This window comes from Anomalospiza imberbis, chromosome 5, assembly GCF_031753505.1.
Source record: "Anomalospiza imberbis isolate Cuckoo-Finch-1a 21T00152 chromosome 5, ASM3175350v1, whole genome shotgun sequence".
Taxonomy (NCBI): domain Eukaryota; kingdom Metazoa; phylum Chordata; class Aves; order Passeriformes; family Viduidae; genus Anomalospiza; species Anomalospiza imberbis.
In genome coordinates this window covers 16,440,612-16,467,193 of record NC_089685.1, presented here as the reverse complement: position 1 = coordinate 16,467,193, position 26,582 = coordinate 16,440,612, and the positions used below count along the sequence as shown (strand labels likewise).

Genomic DNA, 26,582 nt, shown 5'->3' with positions numbered 1-26,582 from the left:
GATGGTAAAGAGACTGAAGCTTCTCTCCTGTAAGGAAATGCTGAGAGAGCTTGGCCTGTTCAGGTTAGGGAAGAGAAGACTTGGGAATTTGATCAATACCTCAATATAAAATACATTTTGATCAAGGGAGTGTGTAAAGACAGAGTCAAGGGCCTTTCAGTTGTGCTCAGTGACAGGACCAGAGGCAATGGGGCACAAACGCTGCAGGTTTCCTCTGAACATCAAGAAACAATTTTTTACGGTAAGGGTGACTGGATACTGGCAAAGGTAGAGTCTTCAACCTTAGAAATACTAAAAAAAAAAAAAAAAATCATATGCAATCAGATTTGGATGGACCTGCTCAAGTAGAGCTGTTGGACTAGATGAACTCAGAGGAACCTTCCAACATCAACTGTTCTGAAAATCTATGATTCTGTAATGCAGACTTGTGACTGAAGCCCAGTGAAGATACAGAATTCAATAGAAGTGTTCAAAGCATTATAAAAAAAAAAAAAAAAAGAAGCAACATCCTACATCAATTTGAAATATTAATTGCATCAGGCTTAGTTTTGACTGACTCTATTAATCCTCCATTTAAATGAATATTAAATCCAGTAAAATAAAGTTATTTTCCACATACCAATATCAACACTTGTTTGGTATTACTCTATATGTATGCAAACACTGCTAATACAAATGCTTTCATATAAACACTCACATGAATGTCCTGTTTGGCATATTCATAGTAATTCACTATACCTGTAAAGTATATTGATTAATCTTTTATCACATTGCTTCTCCATTTAGACGCAAACAAAAGATCAAGAGTCTTTTTGTTTAAATTAATCTTTGTACTTTATCACAGTAACATTGTTAGACGGGTTGACAACTCATACTAGTGCTACGGACTTTATTATAACTAGAAGGAATTTCGAGCTGAGGAATATAATAGGCAATTATAGATAATATATTAAGATATTTTTTCTCTCCCACTTCAACCAACTGAAGCTCTCCCAGACAAAAGTATGGCTCATCTAGTCAGAAGAAGAGATGTTCACTGTTAATGTTGTTCTATGAGTTGTTTGAACAGGCAGTTCTGACTAAGAAGTAATTTACACTAGGAAGACAGAAGCATATAAAATCATCAAGCTAATGAAAGCCCATTATTCAGAATCCTTCACAAAATCAAAATACAGTTAACTTAATTTTATGAATATTTTCAGTGCTTTTAACAGCACCTGGATAAGGAGCAGCTGTGAAGATAAAACATTATTCCATAATGCTTTATGATCATAAATCTCATTTGTGTTTTTCCACTCTCATTTAATTTTATATCAGTTCAGGCAATGGGACTGCATATTTTCATGAGCTGCATTCCATTCATCAGACAATCTTTAGGAGGCAAATACCATCAGTGTATGAAAAGAGTTACTGGTTTGAAAAAAGTAGGTATAATAGAGTTTTATGCTTTGGGGAATAATGGGGAATAAAAAAAACATAGTAATTATTTGAGGAATAAAAATAACAGCTCCACTTATGGGCAACGGAGAGACTCCAGTCATAATGTATGTGGTGTGGTGTGTTATTCTGTATTATTAGCCCTGCATGGCACTGCTAAAGAGAAATGGTGGCAAGTCAAAACTAATATAACAGGAACTGGAGTATTTGTAATTCCCTCCTCAACATCTGTTGCATAAAATGTAATTTGCTCATTTGTACAAGCTGTGCTTCTTTAGAGGCAATCTCCAAATCCTTTTTTTGGATGTACCTGCCCTAATTTTTACAATTTGAATGTGGCCCAAAATAGCTGGCATTTCAGTTACACATAATTTCAGGATTCTGCAGTGTAAAAACTGTTTATTTAAATTTCCTAAAATACAAAGCAACACAGGGGTATGAGTGACCAGAGACTCTGAAAAAAAATAATTCAAAGAGGATTTTTGTTGGGTTTGTTTTTGTTGTTTTTTTTTCAAGAGGCAGAGCTCTCAAATCACCAGGAAGAATATTAAGGAAAGCAGTTAATATGTAGTTAAAGGAATCGTAATGCATATGAACATATGTTGTTTTACCTAATTTTGATCAACTTAAAAGTAAAAATATCTTTATTTTTTCGGTTGGGTTTAACACACCATCTGGTTTAATTATTCCTTAGGTAGCACACCATAAAGTTAATAGTAACAGTATTGTTAAGCTAATCAAAAAGAACATTTCTGATGTGATTTTTCACCAAGGATGTTTCTCTTAAACCCATTGACTATAAGGTCAATGTAATAAGCTTTTGCATAAGGATTATGTTACTACCAGAGCCTGACAGATGTTAGTTGCGAATAATCACCTCTCAATTTACTCAAATCTGCTTACTAAGTGAAAGAATTTAATCATAATCTAAAGTGCTCCTTTAATCTAGAATTTTGGGAAAATTTTTCATTTAAAAGTTGTTGAGATACTAGAACATTAAAACCAAAAAATCCTACAGGATTCCTACAGGATTGTCTACTAAAAGGAAATAAACTGGAGTTTATAAAAGTCATGTTGATTAAAGAGAGAATTCTAAAGCTAATCTGAGTCCCCATTTCAGCAAAGAAAGATGAAGCCTTCAGAAGCCCAGTGAGCCTTCTGAAATCCACTTCTTTGATCAACTAAGCAAGTGAAATATGGAATGTTCATTATTCACTGTAATACCAGAAGGACAGTAGAGATTTAGGGATTCACTTCAACATCTATTAGTTGAAAAGTGACTTCAATCAGTTTTGCATAATCCCAATTTTAAGGAGTTCTAGTGAAGTTCACCATTCCACTCCTGCTGACTTTCAACAGACTTAATTATTGTTTAAAATTTTAGCTAGAAATTACTTCATGCTGTTTATCTTCAGAAGTATTATTTAAAAAGAAAAAGAATGCTGTAACAAAATCCCACAAAACGGAATGCTTCTGTGGTCACAAAAAACCTGTTTCTGAACTGACCAGAAAATTACAAGAAGGGGCCATAGAACAGAATTTCATCTCAACAGGTTTACAAAAATTACTTTATCAAACACACAGTATTCTATTCTTAATTTATCAAAAGAAAGGGAGAAGATCTAGAATACATTACATGAGTGCTTGATATTATCATCAAAACATATATTTCCATTTAAAGATGTAATATTATATGTTCTCATTTCCTATTCCATACTTTAGCTATGTGTGTGATAAAAAATGCTACATGGTGATCATGAATTAACAAACCAGATATCAGTCACACTGAAAAAAAGACCACATTATATCACTTTATTGTCACAATTAATCATTGTTTTCCCAATTCCTATACTTTGTTGCCCATTGTCACAGTATACAATTTATGGCATAGTACTGCCATTCTAAATCACAACAGTTACAGTGGAGTTCAGTGATACCAGGAAATACAAGAGGAACAAAAATAATTTAATTTCCTAACAGCAATGCTAAATGGAGTTAAGGGAATTAAATTTTCATTTACTAAATGCCCCTAAATCTCATTCAACTGCAGACTCCCTGAGCACAAAACAGGTTGGGAACGGAGAACTTGAGACACAAGTGTCCTATAGCCCTGTTCTGTCCTTAGATTTCCCTAAGTACACATTTTCAGCTACCTCAGTGAGTATTGGGCTGAATAAATGGTTGATGCAACCAAGTAAATTTGTTCCTATGTTTCAGCATAAATAAAGAACTGAACTAAATAGAACTATGACCCATAAAACGATAAAAAATTACATCAAGATGACTCTGGGTACCTAAATGTGTATTCTCAACTGAAGAAACGTTACACAAAAGACATGGATCTCTCCCAGGACCCATTTGGGGAAATCCTACAGATAAGAACATACCATATTGATGAACAGAAGTCATTCCATCTGTAATATAAAACTTGCATTTGAAAAGCCTTATCAAACAGTCCAAGGGAGCTAATCAACTTGTCAGAGATATCAGGAGATGAAGACAGTAATCCATAGGAAATTCCATTATTAAGTGAAGACTTATTGGAAGGAGTAATCTCAGCCACATGATCCTACACATTCTTATCCAGCCACAACACTCAAGGAAGTTATCTGTCTGAAACCAATTTGACCAAAAGAGTCAGCAGACAAACAGAAGTCTACATGAGATCTCTTCAAGTAATCAAATCAGGTGCCTTGGTACCACAGGCCCCTGTGTAATAAAATAATGTTTCTAAATAAATTAAATTCCACTTCCACTTAATTCTGAACTAACATTGTCTTTCTTTTTTAATCTTTTTTCTTCTTTATTCTTCTGATGTACTTTATATCTTTCAGTTGTTTGTTGACTAAACAAGCCAAGCAATTTTCAACTTCATTTCTAGAAGGGACATTCCATTTTTCCAAATGTCCAATTATTTTTCTCCCTAGTTCAGTATGAGTTTCTGAATAACACAAATTATTCATGGCTTTGCTAATCAAGGCTAAACAATGCTGTCTATAGTGACATTAATGCTTCTATATTTTCTAATTCACCTTGGGGTCACACATCGTTTTCACAATTCCAGTAATGATTCACAGCTCTCCTGCAACTAACCACCATGCCAAGGATCTCTGTGGCTGGAAGATGATAGATGATCTTTCATTTTACTGCAGAAATTCGTGCTGATAATTAAGAAACAGAATCATAGAATAGTTAGGGTTGGAAGAGCCTTTGGGTGGATTTCTGTTCCAACCCCCTACCAAGGCGTGGTCACCTAGAGCAGGCTACATAGGAATCAGGTGTGTCCTGATCCAGGTGGGTTTGGAACATCTCCAGAGTGGAAGACTCTGCAACTTCCCTGGGCAGCCTGTTCCAGGGCTCTGCCACTACTGATGTGAAGTTCTCCCTCATGTTGAAGTGGAACATCTTGTTTTTCAGTTTTTTGCCATTGCTTCTCATCCTATCCTAGGGCACCATGAAAGAGAATCTGGCACATCCTCTTGGCATGGGCCTTTGAGATATTTGATGAGATCCCCTCTCAGTCTGCCCTCCTCCAAACTAAACAGGCCCAGCTGACACAGTCTTTCCTCATAACAGAGATGCTCCAGACCCCTAATAATTCTTGTGGCCCCTGCCAGACCCTTTCCCTCACTAGGGCCAAGTGGAGAAGCAGCCTCCCATCATCTTCTCCCATCATCTTCTAAATGAACCTCATATGATGCTGTACTTCATCTAAATGTAATGGATCCCATTCTATTCTAAGTCTTCACAAATCATCCCTTGGTGTTACACTTTTACCTATAGATAACATATCAGTACAATTTTAATAGGCGCGCTAAAGGAGATATGTTCACCCTAAACGCATTTGCTTCTTCAAGTATTAGATACAATCCCTTCTTTGATATTGCTTAGACCCTATGCTTCAATACAAAGCATCCCAGGCTCATACTGTAGCAAATGCCATGATCAAAGAATTTGTTCTAAACTAGGGAAAACAGCCAAACAACAAATTCTACATACAGAGACTATTACAACAACTATCTGATTGTATATGTAAAAGAAAATTCTTAATATTTTTCATTTAGTAGGAAGCAGTTGTACTCTTAACTTTACTATGTGGAGAACAGGAGGGGAAACAGCTGTTTAAAAAATAGCAACATTTGTAGTGAAAAATGGCTTCAACTTTGGGAATAATTGATGCTGCCAGTAGATTGTTTGAAAATTACCAGCAAAGCATTGACATAAAATGCATTAAAATTCCGTAGACTTATAAGTAATTTTCAATGTTAAAATTAATTATAATTATTAACTGTTCACACATATTAGTGGTCAAGAATACACAACTGCAGCTTAAAATAAATTCTTCAGTCACTCACTGGTAGCTGTGACTAGAAGCCACCTAAATGCATCAGGAAACTCTTGCAAAAGGGATCCTTGAAGTATTAACAGAAAGTTACCACTTCATCCCTTTCTGTCATTATTTCTTTTTCATTGCAAGTTCTCATAACTTGATCAATGAAACAAGATACCCAAAATTATTATGGGTTTTTTACCATCAGTTTTCTAAGTGAAGAATTACATAGTTGAGGAACAAAAGATGCACTGGGATTTAGTGAAGATTAAGCCTTACCCTACTCTTTTTGTTCCCATGTCAATAAAGTAAAAGAAAATATCAATAGCTTTTCTTCTATTTCAGTAAGTGCACTATTATTTAAAAATTAAGTCAAACTAATTATTTTCCTGTAGAGAATCTGACACAATATTTTCTAATTAGTGAAGTATCTGTTTTTCTGTAACCACAGTTATGAGACTTAGATGTTAAGTTTTAATGTGCATGTGCAGAAACGTACATTTATGTAACTCAGAAAGACTGGTCATTTGATTATAACTGCTGGCCGAGCATTAAAAGTACTAAAGCATACAACACTTTGATGTCTCAGTGCTGGACATTTTATCAGCTGCTGGCCAAAATCTGATCACCTTTTTCTAAGCAAAATATTCAGTAAAGTAGTAAAAAACCCTTCTGTCTAACACCACCTGTCAGCTGGGCTTCAGACCAGGCCACTAGCCTGAGACAGCACCTGTTGCTCTGCTGGATGACCTCTGCATTGTAGGGAAAAGGAAGACAGTCATATCAATTCTAATAGACTTGGCACCTTTGATATAACTGATCTCCAAATACTCCAACTTTCATCCCAAAGAGAGTTGCAGACAGCAAACACTAACAGCCTGAAATTACTTGGCCCATTTTTCTCAAACCATAAACCTGGGAAAGTACCATTCATTTTCTCTACGATCTTCAGACTCTCACAGTGGTTGCACTCCTCCTATTTACTTTCATCAGGATCTAGATCTGCTAAGTGCAAGAAGCAGAATCCACACACAGCATTCAACACTACCCTGCATCAAGTATGAACATAAAAAAATTCTGTAAAAATCTCCTGTTTAGAGAAGAGGTGGTGAGAATCGAATCCAGGAAGGCCAAAACAATGCGTGAAGCATGACAGAAGTGCTCAAAAAAAATCTTCCCCTGGAATAATTTCCATTTACAGATACATTTGTGGCATTAAAACAGGTCACTGCTTCAAAGATCTATTTTCTGCCTCATCTTTGGCTCAGATACCAAAAAATCAAAAAATGTTTCCCTGGATTTCATCTGAGATTTACTGGAACTTACCAAGCATGGGTTGGTCCTAGTGAACTAGTCAGTCATTTCTCCAGATCTGCACTGCATGTATGAAAGGAGGAGGGAACTGTGATTTTATGTGGAAATGAAGCTTCAAAAGAGACAAAATTCAAAAGAAACAACTAAGTAATAAAAATGTCTACAAAGATTAGTTCAAACTTTCAAAGACCTACATTGGTCTATGAAAGTAACTTCTGTACTCATTACCATTCCAAGAAAGCAATTATGTTTGTCATTCTTCACAATGAAGTGTAAGCAACAACAATTTTATGATGGTATTAGCATCGTTGTGATACTAATTCCCACAAGATTAATAGAATACAAATCCAATTTATTCAGATTAATTTTACCTTCATTTTCTTCTTTTACACACAAAATGGAAAGACTCCTATAAATTAATTGAGCCAATTATTCTCCAAAGGAGAGAGAGGGACATGCTTGTTGGCAGTGTTTTATGAACCTGAAAGGTAATGGGGCCCATAAAACTCTTTGACACATGTTTTTGAGCTTCACATAATTAGTCTGTACCTCATACTTGAAGTGTAAAAAAAGACTAGTTTCTTTTGCCTGATCATCTACCAGCTCACATATGTCATAGATTTTTACTCCTTTCTCTTTAAAAAATAATATTTAAGTTAATTGAGGTAGTACATCTTTTATAAAAAGCAAAAATAGCAGTTGTGTTATGCCTATCCTGTAAAATCCAACACCGCAACCACTCTTTTTCAATGTTATTGAAAACGTATGAAGACAATGAAGTCATGTTTAGAAACATGTTGTTAATGTACAATCAATATTCTTAATGGAAAATTGAGATTCATCTTCTTGAATTGAGATTCTTCTGTTCTTCACAGGAGTGTCTGGGCATTAGAATGGGCTGCCCAGAGAGCTGGTGGAGTCACCCTCCCTGGAGATGTTTAATAAAACACTGGACATGGCACTTACTGCCAAGGTCTATTTGGCAAGGTGGTGTAAGGTCATAAGTTGGACAGGATGATCTCAAAAGTCTTTTCCAACCTTATTAATTCTATAATTCTGTGTGATCTTACATAGACCTGTTTTTTTTTATTTGTATAGAATCTAGTCAGGCAATTAGGAAGAAAATCTACTATAAAATTTGGTTTATGATGTGTGTACATGGACTCAGTACAGATAAAATCACTCTCCAAAATAGGCTGTAGGAACAAAAGATACTAATTTCTGGTATTTGTAAAAGTTTCACATTTAGATGGAAAATTTTTCAAATGTGATATAGGAACTAAAATGAACAGAGAACTAAAGCACATTTAATGTAATACTTCAAAGCTGCCTTTAGAAACCTAGCTTTTTTCAAAACAAGCTGTGTACTTAGTTTCAACAGAGTAAGAAATATTGAGAGTTTGCTATGTATCTTGATATTATCTGCATGTGTTTCATATGTGGAAGCACTTCATCCTTTGTTAGTTCCACTGGCTCTGACACCACTGCAAATTTCCAATGTGTTGTTTCAATATTAGTCATCTTAAATCCAAGTAAAGAAAAAAAAAAAGTCTTCTCTTTTCTCCATTAATACACTTTCATCATCTGAAATTGATTTAAAGAGAGGCTTTTCAACTGTTTACATAAATTAAATCATTCCTCATCTTGTGTACTTAAACTTTCTCAAATTCCTTGTTTTTAGGAAATAAACATTGTGGTATTTTTCCTGGAATAATATAAACTGTTAATATATGTAGGTGTTAAATGTATCAAAAAACATGCATTCTGTCTGAGAACAGTCCCAGCAAGAACTACTTTCAATACAGGAGAAAATACACTTTTATGGTTATCACTATTGTGTTTTATAGATGCAAGCACTGCAAGATTTCATGAGCCTTGCGGCCAAGATTCCTGTTAAGTGTACACAGCAAGTAAATGAATTTGCCAATACACATTCTGTAAGATCTTGATTTTCCTGTCTCTCAGCTAAAATACTAGAAAAGGTAGGAACGAACATTTTGACAGATTGTAACCACTTTAATTCCTGCACTACAACAGTTCTCGCATTGAGCAAGGAGTCAGAAGTGTATGCTCCCAGCAGGCACAGCTTCCTGACTAGCTGTAATGCTTCAGACTCAGCTGCCTGTGGGAAAGACCAAGAGAGACACATTTGTTTCCAATGAAGCAAAACTAAAGTGTATGATCCAGAGTATCAAATTATCTTCTCATACGTGTATCCCTCTGCTTATTTTGTTTTTATCTGAACTGTGAAAGTCTGTCAGCAAAAGTATGTTGAACTGAATAGGAGACCAAGACAGGAGGAAAAAAAAAAAGAGATATCCATAAGATAAGGGAGACGTAGGTAAGAGGAAAAGCAACCAACACACAGATAAGCCTCAGTGTGGATTCAGAAGCTTTCATTATTTAATGACAAAATTTTCTCTGACAGTTCTCTATTACATGTACCTGATTTAACTCAAAATTTTACTCCTCCATTATTTCTTTAAATGTGTATTTTTTCCTTCTAAATAAAGTTAAATTAAAAATTGAAACAGAAGCAACAAAACCCAACTCATGGCAACATCTCTGATCTTCCACGAAAGAAAAAAAAGTGCAGATTTAGAGATGTAGGGAAAAAAGGCTACATTTTGATCACTTTAGTTCAGCTACAGTGTTACACTGTTACATTAAATATGTGATTTTATAGAAATATAGACTGAGAAGAGTAAATCAGAGCAAAGTAAGAACACAAAATTGGTCAAAATCATACTTCAGAAATGTTGCTATTTGACTTTACAGAAGAGCTCTGTAATTCTCATTCCATATGCTTTATGTCACCATCACCTTCAAACAAACACCAAAACCAACTAGCTATGATTTAAGTTCTAGCTTTCTGACACCCACCTTTAAGATAGTTGTTTCTGTTCCTGAAAAAATGGATATTATTTGGCCAAACCATAGGTGTCCTTTGTCACATGAAACATATAGGACCTCAGTAATATTGACAACCATCTGAAAGTCAGAGGCTCTTGTCATGACAACTGATACATAACCATCACATCTACCAGGGCTCTACAGAATCCTGGCAACCTAAAAGGCTTGTTCAAATTACATGCACTGAAACTGAAAGCATATTTTTTCCTCAGTACTTCAGTACCAACCTTCTGTGCATAATCATATCTTTTGCTTAATATACTTCCAAAAAATTGAAAACGGCAGAAGAAAACAAACTAAATTCTAACAAGGTACTTAGAGTCAAGACTGCAGTATGCTGTATCACAGACTTTATAATTGGGCTCAGAGAACCTGATGTAGGGAAAAAAAAAAAAAAACCAACATAAAAAAGCTCAAATCTCTGCAGATCTAGCAGTTGGGAGAAAAATTCTCTACACATATATCAAGTTAATTTGTCTGAGAAGTCACTGACAAACTGTGATTCACATAGCAGTACCTGTCATGCCAACTAACAGAAAAGCACTTCAGAAAGAGGCAAGACAAACAGTAGGGGCAATTCACCTGACCTTCGATAAGAAAAATAAGGAAGCAAAATGGAAAAATACAAAAGATAGAAAACTACTATTGGAACTCAATCCCAACACTGAACACTAAATTCAAAAACAAGCCCTCAGGAAGGAAATGCTTATCATTTATTATAAACAGTGAAAAGAAAAGTAGTGAAATATATTGGGAATGTGCTCTAATTAGATAATGTAGGAGATGCTGTCGTGTGTTCTTTGATGAAGACCAAAAAAAAAAAAAAAAACCTGTAATTTCCAGGAAATTTACTAAGAAAACTAGACAGGTGCATCATTTGATATTTGTGTCAATGCTTAAATTAAAATACTATGGGGAAAGAAAATACTATGGGGAAAGATTAGTTTCACTCTGTGAAGTTGAGGATTCTAAAGCACATCCTTTTCCTTTATAAAGAGATTAATTATCAGAGAAAACAATAGACAGCGATTCTTAATACTACCTATTGTCAGTACAATGTTAATCCTATGAAGCCAGTATAATATTTATGCCAAAGAATATTCCAGTGTATACCTACAATATGCCAATGTATACCTACATTGCCATCAAATGTCAGGGCTAATTTTTAGCAGTAGCTGGGAGGGGGCATGCCTAGGACAGAGAGATTATTCCATATCACCTGAGGTCATTGCCAGGTAAAGGGAAAAGCACTCTCACTTCTGGGGAGAAGGGGTTCCTTCTGGTCAAGAAAACATGGCAGGGGAACTGCCAGGTCTTGTTTATTCTCATAGAGTCCACAGTGAACATTTTTGCATGCGAATCACTCTCTCTTGCACACTTCTATTATTGTTGCTTTTATTATCATTGTCACTGTTCACTTCATATCTTATTTCTGTTTCCAGTAAATTGTTCTTCTCTCAACCCATAATGTCTTGTGCCTTCAACAGGAGGTGGGGTGGAGCGGGAACAGCATTTGGGGTCTTTTAGTGAGAGTACTAAATTGGAGAATACCATTTCTAAACCATGACAAGTAAGGCATTCTACATTTGTAGACAGGATTAAGGTAGAAATCTCGGGTTACACAGGCAGTACAAACAGAACTGAACAGCTTTAAGACAAAGAATTCATGAAGATATATTTACTGTGAAAAAAGGTGAAAAGCAATATATTCCTTGAACAAAAACATATTTGTAAAACAATGAGCTATAGAAGGCAACAAATCTCTTCAGATGAAAAGGACTGTAGAAATAGCACTTACACTGAAGAATGGAGAACTGGAGGAAAATCTCAGGTCATAAAGCCCAATATCCTCTCAAAAATAACCACATAACATTTTTCATATTAAGCTTTTATTTTCTTCATATCTGCTTTTATATTCAAGGTAAGCATTTCAGGTCTTCTTTGCCCCTGCAGCTTCTTATAAACATATACAAATTATTCACCATTAAACCTTTTCTTACCTAAGTCAGTAGTAGATGAAGGTGTTTCAAATATTTTAACCACACTATAAAAGTCTGCATGGTGAAAATGTGTTCAATATCGTTTCATATGGAAGAGACTTAAAAAAGAGTAAAAAGGAATGGTAAAGCTGATAACCTTTGGTACACAATGAAATTCACATAGGTTCCAGCTTCTGGGGGAAGACAGTATTTTTAGAGTGTCCAGAGTGTGACAATACTTGCAAAGAAACTGGAGAACTTGCAGTAAGACAAAACATTGCAAAAAATATTTGGGATTAAAACTGTTTGCAAAGATGTCTTTAGAAAATCCCAGTAAGTTATGCCAACTACATCCCTCGAATTGTACAAATCCTTTGCTGCATTAATTCAATACCTTGACCTACAGTCTTAATCAATCTGTATCACAAGCCCATTTTTCTGTGTTTTCCTTTCCTATAGAAATACTGAACCAGTTACTTGGCATTAAACATTTTAATATTTAATGTGGGACTTGAAAATAGGAAAAGCAACATCCTAAAGATGCTGTAATGGTGGACTGGATTAATGTGATAACATGTATGTTAAAATCTTAGCAAGTTGTCTATCTGCCAACAAAAACAAGCACTTCTGCAGCACAATTTACATCAAACTCTAATCTCTACCATGTATCTTAAAAAGGTCACATGAACTGCACTGTGTAAATGTTTATGCTTTCACTGACTTTAAAATGAGATTATGGTAAATATAGATGACTACACTGCAGAATTCTAAAGTAAGCAAAGATCCGTCCTGTTCAGATGAAATTATTTGTCAGCTGTTTCTTTTAATCTATAAGGATCTGACTTTCAGAACATTTATATTTGGGTTTGGTGGTTTTGCTTGTTTGTTTGTTTTCCAGCTGAAGCTGATAACTTAAAATGAAAATATCTGTGAAAGTTCTTTAAAATGATATCTTAGAAGAATCATTATTCCAGATAATATGCTCTGCAAGCACATGTTAGGTCAAATGCTTTAGAGCGGGTAATTTAATCAAAATTATTACCTTTTAAATCAAATACCAAATTTTAAAGTCCCTTATTTTTATTTTAAATATTGATATGTTTTGTACTGAGCACATATATACACATAACCATATATACTCTCACCCTAGAATGAATGTTCAATAGAGCGTTACTTAGAAAGGTCTGTAAAACCTTTCTGATATTTTTCAACAAAATTATTTTCAAAAATAATTCAGGTTATTATATTAGTTCAATTCAGGAAAGAGTTTTCTATTTTTTTTTGATTCAAGCTGATAAAGAGAATTACATTGGGATTTGTTCAGTATACAAAGTAAATAATAGAAACAGCCACATTTCTTTTAGGTTGCACACAAGAAAAGTGACTACCCAAGGTCTAATTAAGTAGAAGGTTCATTTTGGCTCAAAATACAAGAAACCAGTGAACCCCTTCAGTAACGCAAGAGAATGCTATCAGTAACAGGTAAAATCTCAATATCTGTTATACTTGTATTTGTTTAATTTAAAGCAAGAGAAAAAAAGTCGTAGACTGGTTTGGAAAGGACCCTTTAAGATTATCTAATTCCATCTCCCACTACCATGGGCAGGGGCACCTTCCACTAGACCAGGTTGCTCAAAGCCCCTTCCAGCCTGATCTTGAACATTTCTAGGGACTGGGCATCCACAGCTTCTCTGGGCAACCTGTGTCAGTGTCTCACCACCCTCACAGTAAAAGACTTTTTATGTCTCATGTGAATCTACTCTTTTTCAGTTTAAATTATTGCTCTTTGTCCTGTCACTACAGGCTCTGGTAAAACATCTCTTTCCATCTTTCTCACAAGCTTCCTTGATATACTGCAAGGTTGTAACTAAGGAATTCCCTAAGCTTTCTCTTCTCCAGGCTGAATAGCTCCACCACTCTATACTGGTCTTCATAGGCTTCAGCCCCCTGATCATTTCTGTGTGCTTCCTCCAGGTCTGCCAGAAGAAGTGCCAGAAGCCACTGTTCCACAGCATTTCAAAATTTCTGCGTTCAACTGAACCATTTAATGAACAGTGCAACTGCTTAGCTTAAACTCACTTCTGTCATCTGGCTAAAATGTTCTGGCAAACTTAGCACTGGTCTAGTTCAACAGAAAAATTAAATATCCACTAAAAGGAATATTGACAGCTGAAAGCCTGAAGAGTGATAGAGGTATTCAGGGTTAAAGGTATCTCTATTTGTCAGTTTATCATCTCTTAGAACACATTTGTCAAGATCAGCATTATAAGATAATCAGAAAAAAAAGGAGTTCCAAGAGTAAAGGTCAAAGTCACCATAAATAATACCAGGACTAGCAAGAACTCAGAAAGAATTCCCATGTACTTTTTGTTAGACTTCATTTCATTTGTAGTGATTTTTTTTCCATATGTAGTGATTTCTCCTTTCTGTAAGAATTAAGGACCCTTCTCTCAGATGACACATAACAGAATCATCAGGTTCTAAAGCTATGCTTAAACAAAGTTGGTCAGTACAATTCTCCCCTACAAGGGATGAAAAACCAGGAATTAACCCAATAAATAAAATTTGCAATCTGAAATATTTCCAATCTTGTAGGCATTCTGTTCTGTGCTTTTACTCTGGGCTGTTTCTGGTACAGAAAATACAAACAGGACACATCTGTTAACTAGGTTCTGGAATTAACCTCCAGACAAAACAAAAACAGAGGCAGTCCCACTACCAGACCTTCGAAACACTAGTATGAACAAAGGGGTCATAGCATAAATTGTTACTGTCGGTTGCAGGCAAAGGCAGAAGGATGTTTTATTATGTAAGGTATGTGATCCTAAAAACATCATAAGATCCTGCCCTGTTAAGACACTCTCCTGTTGGAAGAGCAGGATATAACAGTGGAGGAGGATTCTTGAAGCCAAGGGTCAGATAAAGGCATGAGTTAACTCAGGCTGCAAGAGAATGAGGCAGCCTAGGAGTGGGACCTTTTATTCGGCCATTTAGTGATAGGATAAGGGGCAATATTTCAAAGCATTAGTAGCTTCAAATTGAAAGAGGGGAGGTTTAGATTAGATATTAGGGTGAACCTCTTCAATGTGAGTGCATTGAGGAACAAGAATAGTTTGCTCAGATAAGTTCTAACCCCTGGAACTGCTCAGCGTCAGGCTGAATGGGGCTCTGAGCAACCTGGTCCAGAGGAAGGTGGCCCTGACCATGGCAAGGGGGTTGGGACTAGCTGACCATTAAAGGTCCCTTCCATCACATAACATTCCATGATTTTACGAGGCAGAAATATACAAAATAAACAAACATATATAAACAAATTAAAAAACCATCAGAACTATAAATAAGTCACACCAACCTACAGCCTTGAAGCACACTATAACAAGAAAAATTTAAGGTCTCTCTACATATAGTTTCTATTTTGTCCAAAACCAAAATACAATTTGGCAAAATAAATAACACTTTCTTCTAGAGAAGCAACTTCCTTATTGCTGTACTGCTCCACAGGCAACAAAAAGAAGTGTTAGGACATGCAAAAGCACAGATGATATTCATAACTGGATGCTACTCAGGAGAAAACCAGAGGGGTTTGTGTTCAGAGACCCTTTTAAAAATAGTCATACTCCTCACTCCAGTTAGATGATTTCCTCTTATCTGAGAGCAATCAAGTGTTTGAAGAAGCAGTCCATTCAGAGATCAAAATAATACACAGGCCACACAGTTTGGAAGAGATCCAAAGATCATCATATAAATGCAAAACCCTCTACCATTTTACTTGTTATTCATGAAGAGTCCTTTTTTGAAAAACATGCACAAATTCTTTGAAATAAACCTCCATACCAAAAATATTGGAAAACATAATCTAAATACGTTTCATATATTTTCAAATAGTCACCACATAACATTTTCTATTTGTAAGGCTAACATAAAAGCATGAAGAGATGACTTTCAAAACATTGACAATAAGCAAATTTGCCAACCATCTGTCCAAAAAGCAGTCTGACTTAGACTTAAACACAGAAAAAAAAAAATAGATTCCCAGCCCAGCAGTGGAACAACACACCTGATCAAACATGAGATCAGGCGCAGAAACATTCTAGTTTGAATTTAGCAACAAAGACTATGCAGACCAGTGTTTGCCACAGACCAGGAAGATTATGGCTAATCAAACCTGCCCGGATTTGCCTATATATCTAACACTTCTATATGAAGCTCAGTATCCAAGTGCATTTTTGAGTTATTGAAAACATTCAATGCACACCTCTAATAAACAATATTTGACATGCCAGATGCTGTACTAGTTGTCAATGTGATTTTTTTCATGTAAGAGCCTTATGGCTAGAGCATTCTCTAAGAAAGCACTAAACACTTTAAGAACTGAGATATTTCATACCATCCTCTTTTAGCAGAGAAGAATGAGTGGACAAATACTAACCCCTAAGGGCTAGGCTCAGTGAAGGTCTTTCTACTACTTCTTCAGTGGCATCAGTAAGGAAAGACCAAAAGATTAACGGGACCCCAGTAAAAGAAAATCTAATCCAGCTCATGCTTACACCCTTAGCTGGAGCAGCAGAGCTCTACTCCATGGTCCCAGTACTGTTTTCATAGTATATGGTAATGTTATGTGTATATGGGATAATTTGTGCGTATAAAAATGCTTTATATATCTTATATCTATATATTGGTAAGAAACACCCTAATAAAAGATTTTTAAGTGCAAAAGTCAGTGTCGGGGATTGCATCACAGTGTCGAAACCACCTGGACAAGAGGAAGGAGAACCTCATTTACAAATAAATGAACGTAGCTGGCACAGAGATGGGTCGCTCCCCAAGGTGATCTGAGGAACTCTTGGACGATGAATACGTGATAAATATCTGAGATTCAGATGGACGGAGCCATCGGTGAGGTACATCTCAATACCGGACCCTGGGAATGCAATCATGGATGTTCATCACTCCCCGGACATGGTTTTGTTCAGCTCGTCCCGGAGAAAGAACTCCACATGAATATGTGCAGTCCTGAAAGGAAGAAAAGGGACTCTGCCTCAGGCAGGAAAAACTGTCTAAAAACCACTCGGGCAGGACAGTCAACGTGAAGCATAGGGGACCCTCTGCTGTAGCGGTCAGACCTGTGTCTCACCCAGTGCCAATACCCAGGCTCGGCACTGACCCTTTTTGATTGGATTGTAGCTATCTCGGACCAAATTTCAGTCGCGTAATAAAAATCTATTTTTATTAAATATTAATTTGGTTCAATTAATTTTTACTTATAACAGGAAGAAAAAAATAGTACATTACATAAAGAGCACAGAAAAAACTGTCAAAGAGGTCTCATTCTCTGTCCTGTCAATCCTGCTGAAAGATATAGAACACTTCTCTACCACATATTTAATTGAAAATATCCATTTTCTTCTAGTTTCTCCTCCCTACCTACTTCCCATTATCCATCCACATCAGTGGTTATACTTGCAATGGAAGTATGAATTGCCAGAATTCAAACACATTTGAGAAATTGTAATGGTGCTTACATAGCCTTTGGCTTACTTAGCCAAATTCCATATTCAAAGCAGTAAGAAGACATTTCTTATGTTGATGCCAAGGACTTCTATGTAATACATCATCTGGACAGGCTACAGCACAACTGGCGAGACAATCTCAGTGTCACTTTGGTACTCACATTGACAGGTAGTATGTTGTAGAAGCCATCAAGTTCTAAGCACTGGTTTTATCACAAAAAATGAGTCTGCTTCAAAAGGAGCAACTGGGACAGTACATAAAGAAACAGAATTTTAATATTTTACTTTTCCTATTTAATGTCATAAAGGCATTATTTTTCCTTTCTATATACAAATTAGTCTGAAAAAAGTTTGACTTAACGACAGTTGCTCCTTATGTCACATCCTACAGAGTTTGGGAAAAATATATGCAGAGTAATTCTTGCAGAAAATATAATAAAGTTGCAGATCAGGTAAACAGATTTTTTAAAAATCTGTGATTTTCAGTTTTGAAAACAGAAGGGTCCTGAATGATAAGAGATCAATAACAGGAGCTGTAGGCTTTCATTCAGAGCTGACTTGTTTGCATCCAACATAAATGGGCAGTGACCATTTACTATCTAACAGCTGTTCGGTAGCCTGTGCATGATGACATAGTAGCCCCTGTTGTAGAAGTGGCCAGATGACAGTCACAGTTAATTGCCATTCCTGCTGTCAGTCTCAAATAAGGAAACAATAAGACCTGGAGACCATAGCAGCCCATGTCTTTTAGACAGAAAGCAACTCTAGAACAGGACAATGAAAAGGTATTTCTTAAATGAGCCGCGTCTACCCAATATGTAGCAGGATCTCAATTTAATAAAGGTTAATACAATATAGTTAATATAATATTTTTTCATGGTTTAATTCCATCCAAGAACCCAGCCCCAGGCAGCTGCTCACTCATTCCCCATAAGCAAGACTGGGGACAGAATCAGAAAGGTAAAAGCTAGAAAATGCATGGGTTGAGAGAAAGATAGTTTAATAGGGAAAGCAGAAGTCATGCACACAGGCAAAGCAAAGCAAGAGATTAATTCATCCCTTCCCATGGACAAGCAGGTATCCAGCTGTCTCCAGGAAAGCAGGGCTGGGCTCCATCATGTATAACAATGACTTGGAAGACAAACACCATCACTCCGAACCTCCCCTCCTTCTCCACCCCATTTCGTATACTGAGCATGATGGCACACGGTCTAGAATATCCCTTTGGACAGTAGGGGTCACCTGCCCTGACTGTGTTTCCTCCTAACCTGCCATGTACCTGCAGTTTCCTCACCAGTGTGGCAATAAGGAAAGCAGAAAAGGTCTTGGCTCTGTGAAAGCCCTGCTCAGCAATAGCAAAATTATCTCTGTATTAAGTTACAGGAAATACTTTGCTTTCTGGATTTTTAGATTCCTTTTTCCTAGTACTATGATCATTTAGTAAGCATAAATGCTGGTTTTCATACTGCTCTCTTCCATATACTGTACTCAAAGCAAGGAGGTCAGTGTTCCAAGTACCATTAAGTTTTGGTAGCTCCTTTCAAAAAAAACCCATTTACTCACCCTCAGAAGTATTACCTTAACAGAACAGCACAAGGCTCTAGTGTTTCACTCCTTAGGCTTAGAAAACAGTATAAAAAAGGAAAAGTAAAAGCTCAAAAGGAAAAGTAACAGCCATAACTTTGCTAAAAGCTGATTCCTATATTGCTTAAAAGGTTGCCATTTACGTATAAAAAGCTTTTCAGTATTTATAGCAAAGTCAACTGAATAAATGCACTAAAAAGTAGTTCCGAATCAAAACTATGTTATTTAGATTCCTGATCTAGCGGGCAGCTGTGATACTACATAGAACTTCCTTAATTTGACAAAACTTTCTAGCATGAACAGAAATGCATACTCCAGTTATAAAGAAGGAAAAAAAAAACCCATAACAACAAACCTATTCATTTTACCTTTCCAACAATAGAAGATACAATGTGAGGAATTCACTGTAGGTACTTCTCTCTGGTTTGTACTGTTTATTAAACAAGTATGCAAGATACATGTCTGGAATCAAAAACAGCTCTGAATTGCCATGAAGGTGGTCACCCTCTACCAGGAGAGCCTTCTGAGGCTGTTTTTGCATTTAATGATGCTTCTGTTTAGTAAAATAACTCCTTGTTGGTCACACCAAGGACCATAAACAGCCTATTTCTACTACTTTGGTTTTGTCTTTCACTGTTGAGAGCCTATCAAATCAGACCATTTTTCTTCAGATGGAGAATATTATATTATATTTATCACTATAGCAACTAACCTAATTGATTTGATGCAGGTTTCTCTTCCACCATAGGATGGAGCCATTATCCCTAAGTATAATCTAAACATTTAAGAAAGAAAAAATTGTCCGTTTATCATTTTACCACATCAATAGGAATATAATTGGGTTTCATATTCTAAAGGATAAATGAATGTCTAATGAGTTGTACATGTACATCCAGAACATTCTTTATAAATATGTTTATCTGTCAAGTGGAACTTAAAGTATGGTGTTTACTGGTTGCTCCCAGTAATAGGGATGATTATTGTACAACAAATATACTTCCAGAAACAAAGATTCACAAAGTAATTAAAAGGAGAAGCAATGTTCAAATAATTGATTCAGAAATAAACTTTGTCAGACTAACAGATTAAAAATGGAAATAGGCAAGATACATCAAAAATTGTATTTACAGTGCTATTAAGAAAGGAAAAATGGAAAAGTTCTTCTCCAGATTTTGTTTTGGAGGCTGCAGGGTTTGTTTTCAGTAGAATGATACAATGAGATAATAAAATATTAGGTTCCTGAAATGAGTTTGATAATATATTCACCTTTATTGCTATACATCCATATACCTGACAATAATGTGTGGGGAAAAATAGACACCACCTTACATAGTCAAAATATTTCCTTTAACTTCCTAAGAAATATGGCAATCCTGTTATTTTTAAAATATTTTTAAAAGTTATCACGTACCCCCCAACACCCAAATTTGCTTTTCTTCAAAAACAGGCATCAGACAAAAAAAAGGCTGATTAAACTCTAGCTGATTTTTAAGAGAATTCAAAGAATCTGAAGTGCTGCTTTAGCTAGAAATAGCTTCACTTTTTTCATCTTGATTTTTCACAGAGCATAAACCATATCTTTTTAATGTCTCAAATACTACCACTAGAGAAAATGTTCATGATGCTTCATTAACATTTGGAATTGCAATTGTCAAATCAGTGAAGTATTACATAAATGGTGGAGTGTTTTGACACTGCATATTTTAAGCAGCATGGTGCTTTTCAGTGCTATATGAAATGAAGAGTGTACTACATATTTGAGGAACACCGTCTACACTGGCTGAAAGAAATAATTAGAAACTGATCTTTAAGCACACTAGAAAATGCCTTCAGATTATCAGCCAACATTTGCATTTTTTATCAGTAAATAATGCAAAAAATAAATAATGAAACAATTATATTCAATTCAAACAATATGTAACAATTTAAATGGATGACTACATTCCTTAGGATAAAACATTGTCAAAATTCTCATCTCTGAAAATAAGTAAGTTTTATAGTGTCAGAGTTCATGGTTAACTCTTTTTGAGGCCATGCTGATTGAAAATATATGCACAGAAGATCTCATATCTTCTCATAAGAAGCCTGTGATGCTTTGAACACTTCTAACAAAATCTTAACAAAATATTTCCTATCACTATTACCAAAGTGAACTCCTTGGCACTTGAACTATATACACTCCCGTGATACAATAAATTATTTTATAACTCACTATGTTGTTTAATATATCCTCTACATTATCACATTGAATATAGCATGATGTACAAAATTATATTATAAAAGTGTATCCTGTTTACTATGATTTTATTAATGAGAAGTGTAATGCAAAATGTGCTAAATTACAAAAAAAAAAAAACCAAAAAACAAAACAAAACCAAAATATGTTATTCTTTTTGGCATAATTTACTTTCAGTGTCATCAGTATAAAGGACCCCTATAATATGCAAAATAGAAATGAATTAAGGGTTCTCCAAACCAATTACAATCTTGTTTCAAAAAAAATAAACCCAGAACACATACATAGAAAAATGGTCAGTGTAATACAGTCGGAGGAAATGGAATAGAGGGTTAAGAAATGCAGCAGGTATACTCCTGCAAACCAGCATCTATTTCCTATTCATCATAGCTTACACCTATTACAGCTCAACAAGGCAAGCCTAGTACAAAATCTTTTATGCTACAGCTAATGAAAACAATATGCACCATGGGTCCTTCCTGATAGATTGTGTTTCCTATTTTTTTTTTTTTTTTTTTTTTTTTTTTTTTTTTTTTTTTTAATAGCGTAAAACCTGCCTTTTCTATTCTCTTTGCAAGTTTCCTGCTCTGGTGCTATGGACTAACTTGCATTCCCTAACTTGAGGTGTGGGTATTAACTCCACTTAGATTATATAACTGCTTGAAAATGATTCCTGCTGAAAGTAAAATAAACAAAAATGACCAAAACCAAAAAACAATCAGGAAAAAATAAAGACTTGAAAGTATTTATAGTCCAAGTACTTGATTCTTACAGATACCTTATCTGCAACACTTTAATTAAAGGAAAATCTATCAAGCCTTAAAAAAGAATATAAAAACTCTACTGATAACCTGAGATGCAGCTCTAAAACTGGCAACATGGACTTATTAAACTGCTGAGGATATGCTAAGTGCCAAGATTTGCTCCTATGGAATTTCAGAGGATCACATACGAGCCCAGGGATTTTAAGACATCTGTCACTTGATGAAGTACATGCTTCCTAAAAGAATGAATATAAGCAAACCAGTTCCCCTTCATGGAAGGTGGACAGAGTTAGGAGAGCGTGTATGTGGAGGGAACAGCCTCAGAGGAATCTGGTAACATCTGACAATAAACAGTGAACAGTGGATCAGGGCTACTACCGCTAGAAAGTTTGTTTCTAAAATCCAAGAGATGTTACTGTTTGGATTGGAAATGCCACATCTACAACCTAAGGACATCTCACTCTCCTGAGAAGCAGCAGTATTAAAGTGCCAGACTACCTGCTTTGCCATAGGGGAGTGGGGGAAGATGTGCTGAGGGGCAAGTCTAAGGCACAGTACCTGTGCCTGCCAGCTTGAGCTTGGCCTTTCCCTGAAGTGTTACCTCACATTGGAAGGGTGTGGATTTATGCCCAGCAAAAGCACCAGGACAAATATGTACTTACTGCAGTAAGCGATTAGGAGACTAGCCAGGATCATGATAGCCCAGAAAGTTGAGGACATGCTTGGCAAGGCGCTGGCATCTTTCCTACTGCTTCTCCTGGGAGATGGAGCCATTGAAGCCACTTCCCCGGTGGGGGGCAAGTCAGACAGTTTCACCAGCCAGCTCTCCCCTTGACCGATGGCCTTGCTCCACGTGTAATCCTCAAGGAAGGCATCTTCCAACGACTCTGCTGTTCATCATCAGCAACATGGTCCTGTTGCAGGAATCATCTTCCAGCCAGAAAGCCAAGGCGACTCTAATGCACGCGGGGCTTGGGAACAGCGGCCACAGCCAGCTTTCCTCCTGTCACTGTGGTGGGATGCACTAGCATGGAGGGTTTCACTGCGGCTGGGATGCCTCGCGTGGTACTGAGCTTCGAAGATGTCCAACGAACGAGCCTCTTTTTTTTTTTTTTTTTTTCTTTTCTGTTTTTAATTTGCAGAAGTTGTTCTGCTTGCTGTCCTTCCCCCTGCCTCCCCCTCCCCGGGGGCAGTCCCCGCAGGCGGAGCGCGGGCCCCGGCGGTACTAACACGGCGCCTCCCCCGCCCGCCCGCGGCTCTACGGCGACCCCCGCTCAGGGCACCGCCGTCCCCCAGCCCAGGCCAGCATGGCCGCGGGGGCCACCGAGGGGCGAGGGCAGCCCGGCGCCACCGCCGCCCGCCCGCCCGCCGGGAGGGGCTCCGCCGGGCAGCTCCGCGCAGAGAGGGCGACCAGCGCCCCGGCCCAGCGCCCGCAGGGCGAGGACAGCCCCGTCCCCCCCCGGCCTGTCCAGCCTGAGCTCCCCTCCCGACCGGTCCTGCTGCTCGACGGGGCGGAGGCGCGGGATGCGGCCGGGACACTTTAGGCGGAGGGTCGGCAGCGGGTCTCCTCTCCGTGCGCCGCCCGCTCCGCTCTCAGGCTCTGCCGCTACAGCAGCGCTGCCCCTTCAAGTAAAGGGAAGCGGGAGGAGGAGGAGGAGGGGGCCGGCGGTCACGCCCACAGGTGCTCAGCGCTCCGAGCAGAGCGGTCCTTTCCCCCCGCCGCTCCGCTCGCGCGTCCCCGCCGAGGGAGCGCGCCCGCCCCGGGGCTCGCATCGCCCCCCGGCCCCGCGCCGCTCCCGCTCCCGTTCCACGGGCGGCGCCCGCCGGGCTTAGGGAGGGAGGAGCCGCGGGGCGACTGTCCCTGTTCCCGCGGAGGCTGCTGCCAGCCCTGCGGGGCCGGCGGTGGGAGCGGGCTGTGCGGCGGGCAGGGGCCGAGGGGCGAGCCCTGTGTCTCGGCGGGGTATAGCCGGCACCTGCCCCCAGCATCTGCCCACGGCCGCCGACGGAGAGGTGGCGCGGAGGAGCGGCCGCCCGGGAGCGGAGTAGAGGGGAAGGGAGCGCAGGCGGTGCCCGCCCCGAGCCTCCTCTGGGAATCTTTGCTCTCGGCTGACATGGGGTCTCCACAGAAGAAGTGGCCCAGAGAATTGTCTCTCCCAGTCCCCTCACCTGCACGGTGTGGCTCGAAATCTCCACGATGTATTGCGCCTCGACACGACCACAGATGCTAAAGGAAACAATTCCTCATTGTGTATCCATCTGCGGTCCTTATGGGGACTGCTGTTGGCACGCGGTTTCTGTCGCTGAAATGGCAGCGACACATCGGTATGAAACCCACTTTAGAGGGCTTGAGTTCACATGTGTGCCAGTATCTCTTACGATGAAAAGCTTAAATATTTTAAGAGAGACCAGGTAGTTCAGCTTTTCTGTTCGGAGTCTCCATAGCAATGTCTTCAAATTAATATTTTAAGTTCTGCAGAAGGTAGTCGCATTCCAAGTACAGGCAGGATTGGCAGATTAGAAGAGGAGCTTAGTCACAAAACGTCCCATTATCTCCTCCTGTGTTTTACTTGCATAACAGAAAAGCCATGAAAAAGCTGATTTGTATTGCTTCAGAAGCCCCAGGTTTGTCTAATTGTTTGCCATTTAAACATATAAACTTAAAATTGCATAAGAATGATGCGATATTCACAAGACAGGACTGTAAGGACATTTTTAATATGGCTGCACTTGATTAGATAATTGTAAATAAGTTCAGTTTTGCATCATGACGACATTGCCAATGTAATTGCTTTGATTTTAGAGAAGATTTTCTGCCAGAATAGTTTCATCCTAAACTGATAGGGCAATAGATTAATGTGTTCAAGCATGCTTCAGAGATTAAATTTTAACTGTTGTTTGGGTACAACTACATTTGGGTACCAGAACGTTTTCTTCCAAGATGTCACCTTCTTTTCCCTTATTTTCAGGGGAATTTCTTTTCTAGAATATTTGAAAACTAGAATAGAGCACAACTCAAGCATTAAGACAACATGCTAATCTATATTCTCCTTCCCCATATCATTTGAAAGAGCATTTATATGTTGAGGCAAAATCTTTGTATCACCTTCCATCCCTAACTTAAGTACTATATTTTCCTTCTAAGTCAACTTTAATTCATCATACCTATTGGAATCCTGAAGTATTACTTCAATTTGATGTTGTAAAGCTGTACAGCTTCATGAGAGTTTTTAAAAACTAGGACTTTCAGAATTCCTCTTCTCAGACTAAATGTAAATAAGTGTCAAGCAACAAAAATGCCTCTGCATGTTGTGCTGCTGTTCATTGCATTTCCAGGACTAACATTTAAATTATGCATTTTTATGTATTTATGAAAACATTTGATTTCCATTATAGCTGTGAGTAATGAATGTCCACCTAAATAGCATATTTTAAAAATTACTATAAAAAAAAAGCCAAAGTATCTTGAAATGAGTTATGTAATTTGATGTAAGGTCAAGAGGCTCTACAGCCATAAGGAACAGCTGTAGATGCATATAGGCAACTATACCTTTCAGTAGAGTCCACATAATTCTATATAGTAAATCTTACAGTTTACCCTGTGGTTAGACAAGAGCATTTCCCTTGAAAATGCATTCAGCTGTCAGTCTGAGGAGCGGGAGTCATGATAACTGTTCACCTAAATAGAGCTTGAAGGTTCATGCCGAAGCTTAAGTCTTGCTTTTATAATTCTGAAAACGGACATTCTTCATTTGAGAACAGGTTCATTCCCATGTTGAAGAACTACTCAGTTACTCAGAAAGTAAGGTACCTCTCACTGAATACAGGAAACACCGAGCTTGAGCCTTTGTGTTTCTATACAACTACCTGTAATAGTTTTGCAAAGAAATTTTAAATTAATAAAGATTTTCAAACATTACATTTTGATTTGATTGTCAAAGACAAGACTTAAAACCACTCATAAAAAGTAATTTTAGGTCACTGCTGATTTGTTTTGTAGGTGCATGTTGATGTCCAGTAATGGCCTGGCTGTTCTGCAGGGTCTTGTATTAAAAAGTATTTCACCCTAGAGTGACACTATTCACAATGTAAAGCCTTATTTTAGGAAGAAGTGGCAGAATGTGATCTCAAATTAATTGATTACCCCTTTCTTGATATGTTCCTCATACTTTGATTTTCAAGGAAATTATGTGAGGTCTGTCTTTATTGCCTCCCTAAATCTCCCAAGAAATTCCCAGTATTCAAACCTGTGTGTACGGAAATGTAAGAAAAACAATGAGTAAAGTCATGAACTGATGTCTGAAAGCTGAATAGAAAATAGAAACCCAAATTAAAGGCTGTAAATCAAAGTGAAATACCCTTTTCAGAAATCAGATTTGTTCCCATATAGTCAAAGACACAGATCTCTTATTCTGCCATTACTGTTGGAAGAGTTAATATTCACAAGGAAATTAAAATAGTATTTAAGCTTTTTACTAAGGCTGTGCTATTGGTCACATTGAAAATATAAGCAAAATT

The 26,582-nt window shown here is 37.6% G+C and overlaps 1 protein-coding gene across 11 annotated transcripts in view; it reads right to left on the bottom strand.

The window, feature by feature from the left end:
- TAFA5 (TAFA chemokine like family member 5) overlaps positions 1 to 23,817 on the bottom strand; it is a 472,577-nt gene extending 448,760 nt beyond the window's left edge. For 5 of the 11 annotated variants that reach the window (XR_010998987.1, XR_010998988.1, XR_010998989.1 and 2 more), the window contains exon 1: positions 22,730 to 23,810. Coding sequence is in view for 6 of the 11 variants with exons in the window: in XM_068189762.1 (XP_068045863.1) it covers positions 22,730 to 22,841 (112 nt within the window). In the remaining 5 variants the exon portion in view is untranslated. Of the gene's footprint in view, positions 1 to 22,729 lie in introns of all 11 variants that reach the window. The other 6 variants (XR_010998991.1, XM_068189765.1, XM_068189766.1 and 3 more) reach the window with 4 other exon arrangements.
- Between the last annotated feature and the right edge of the window lie 2,765 nt (positions 23,818 to 26,582).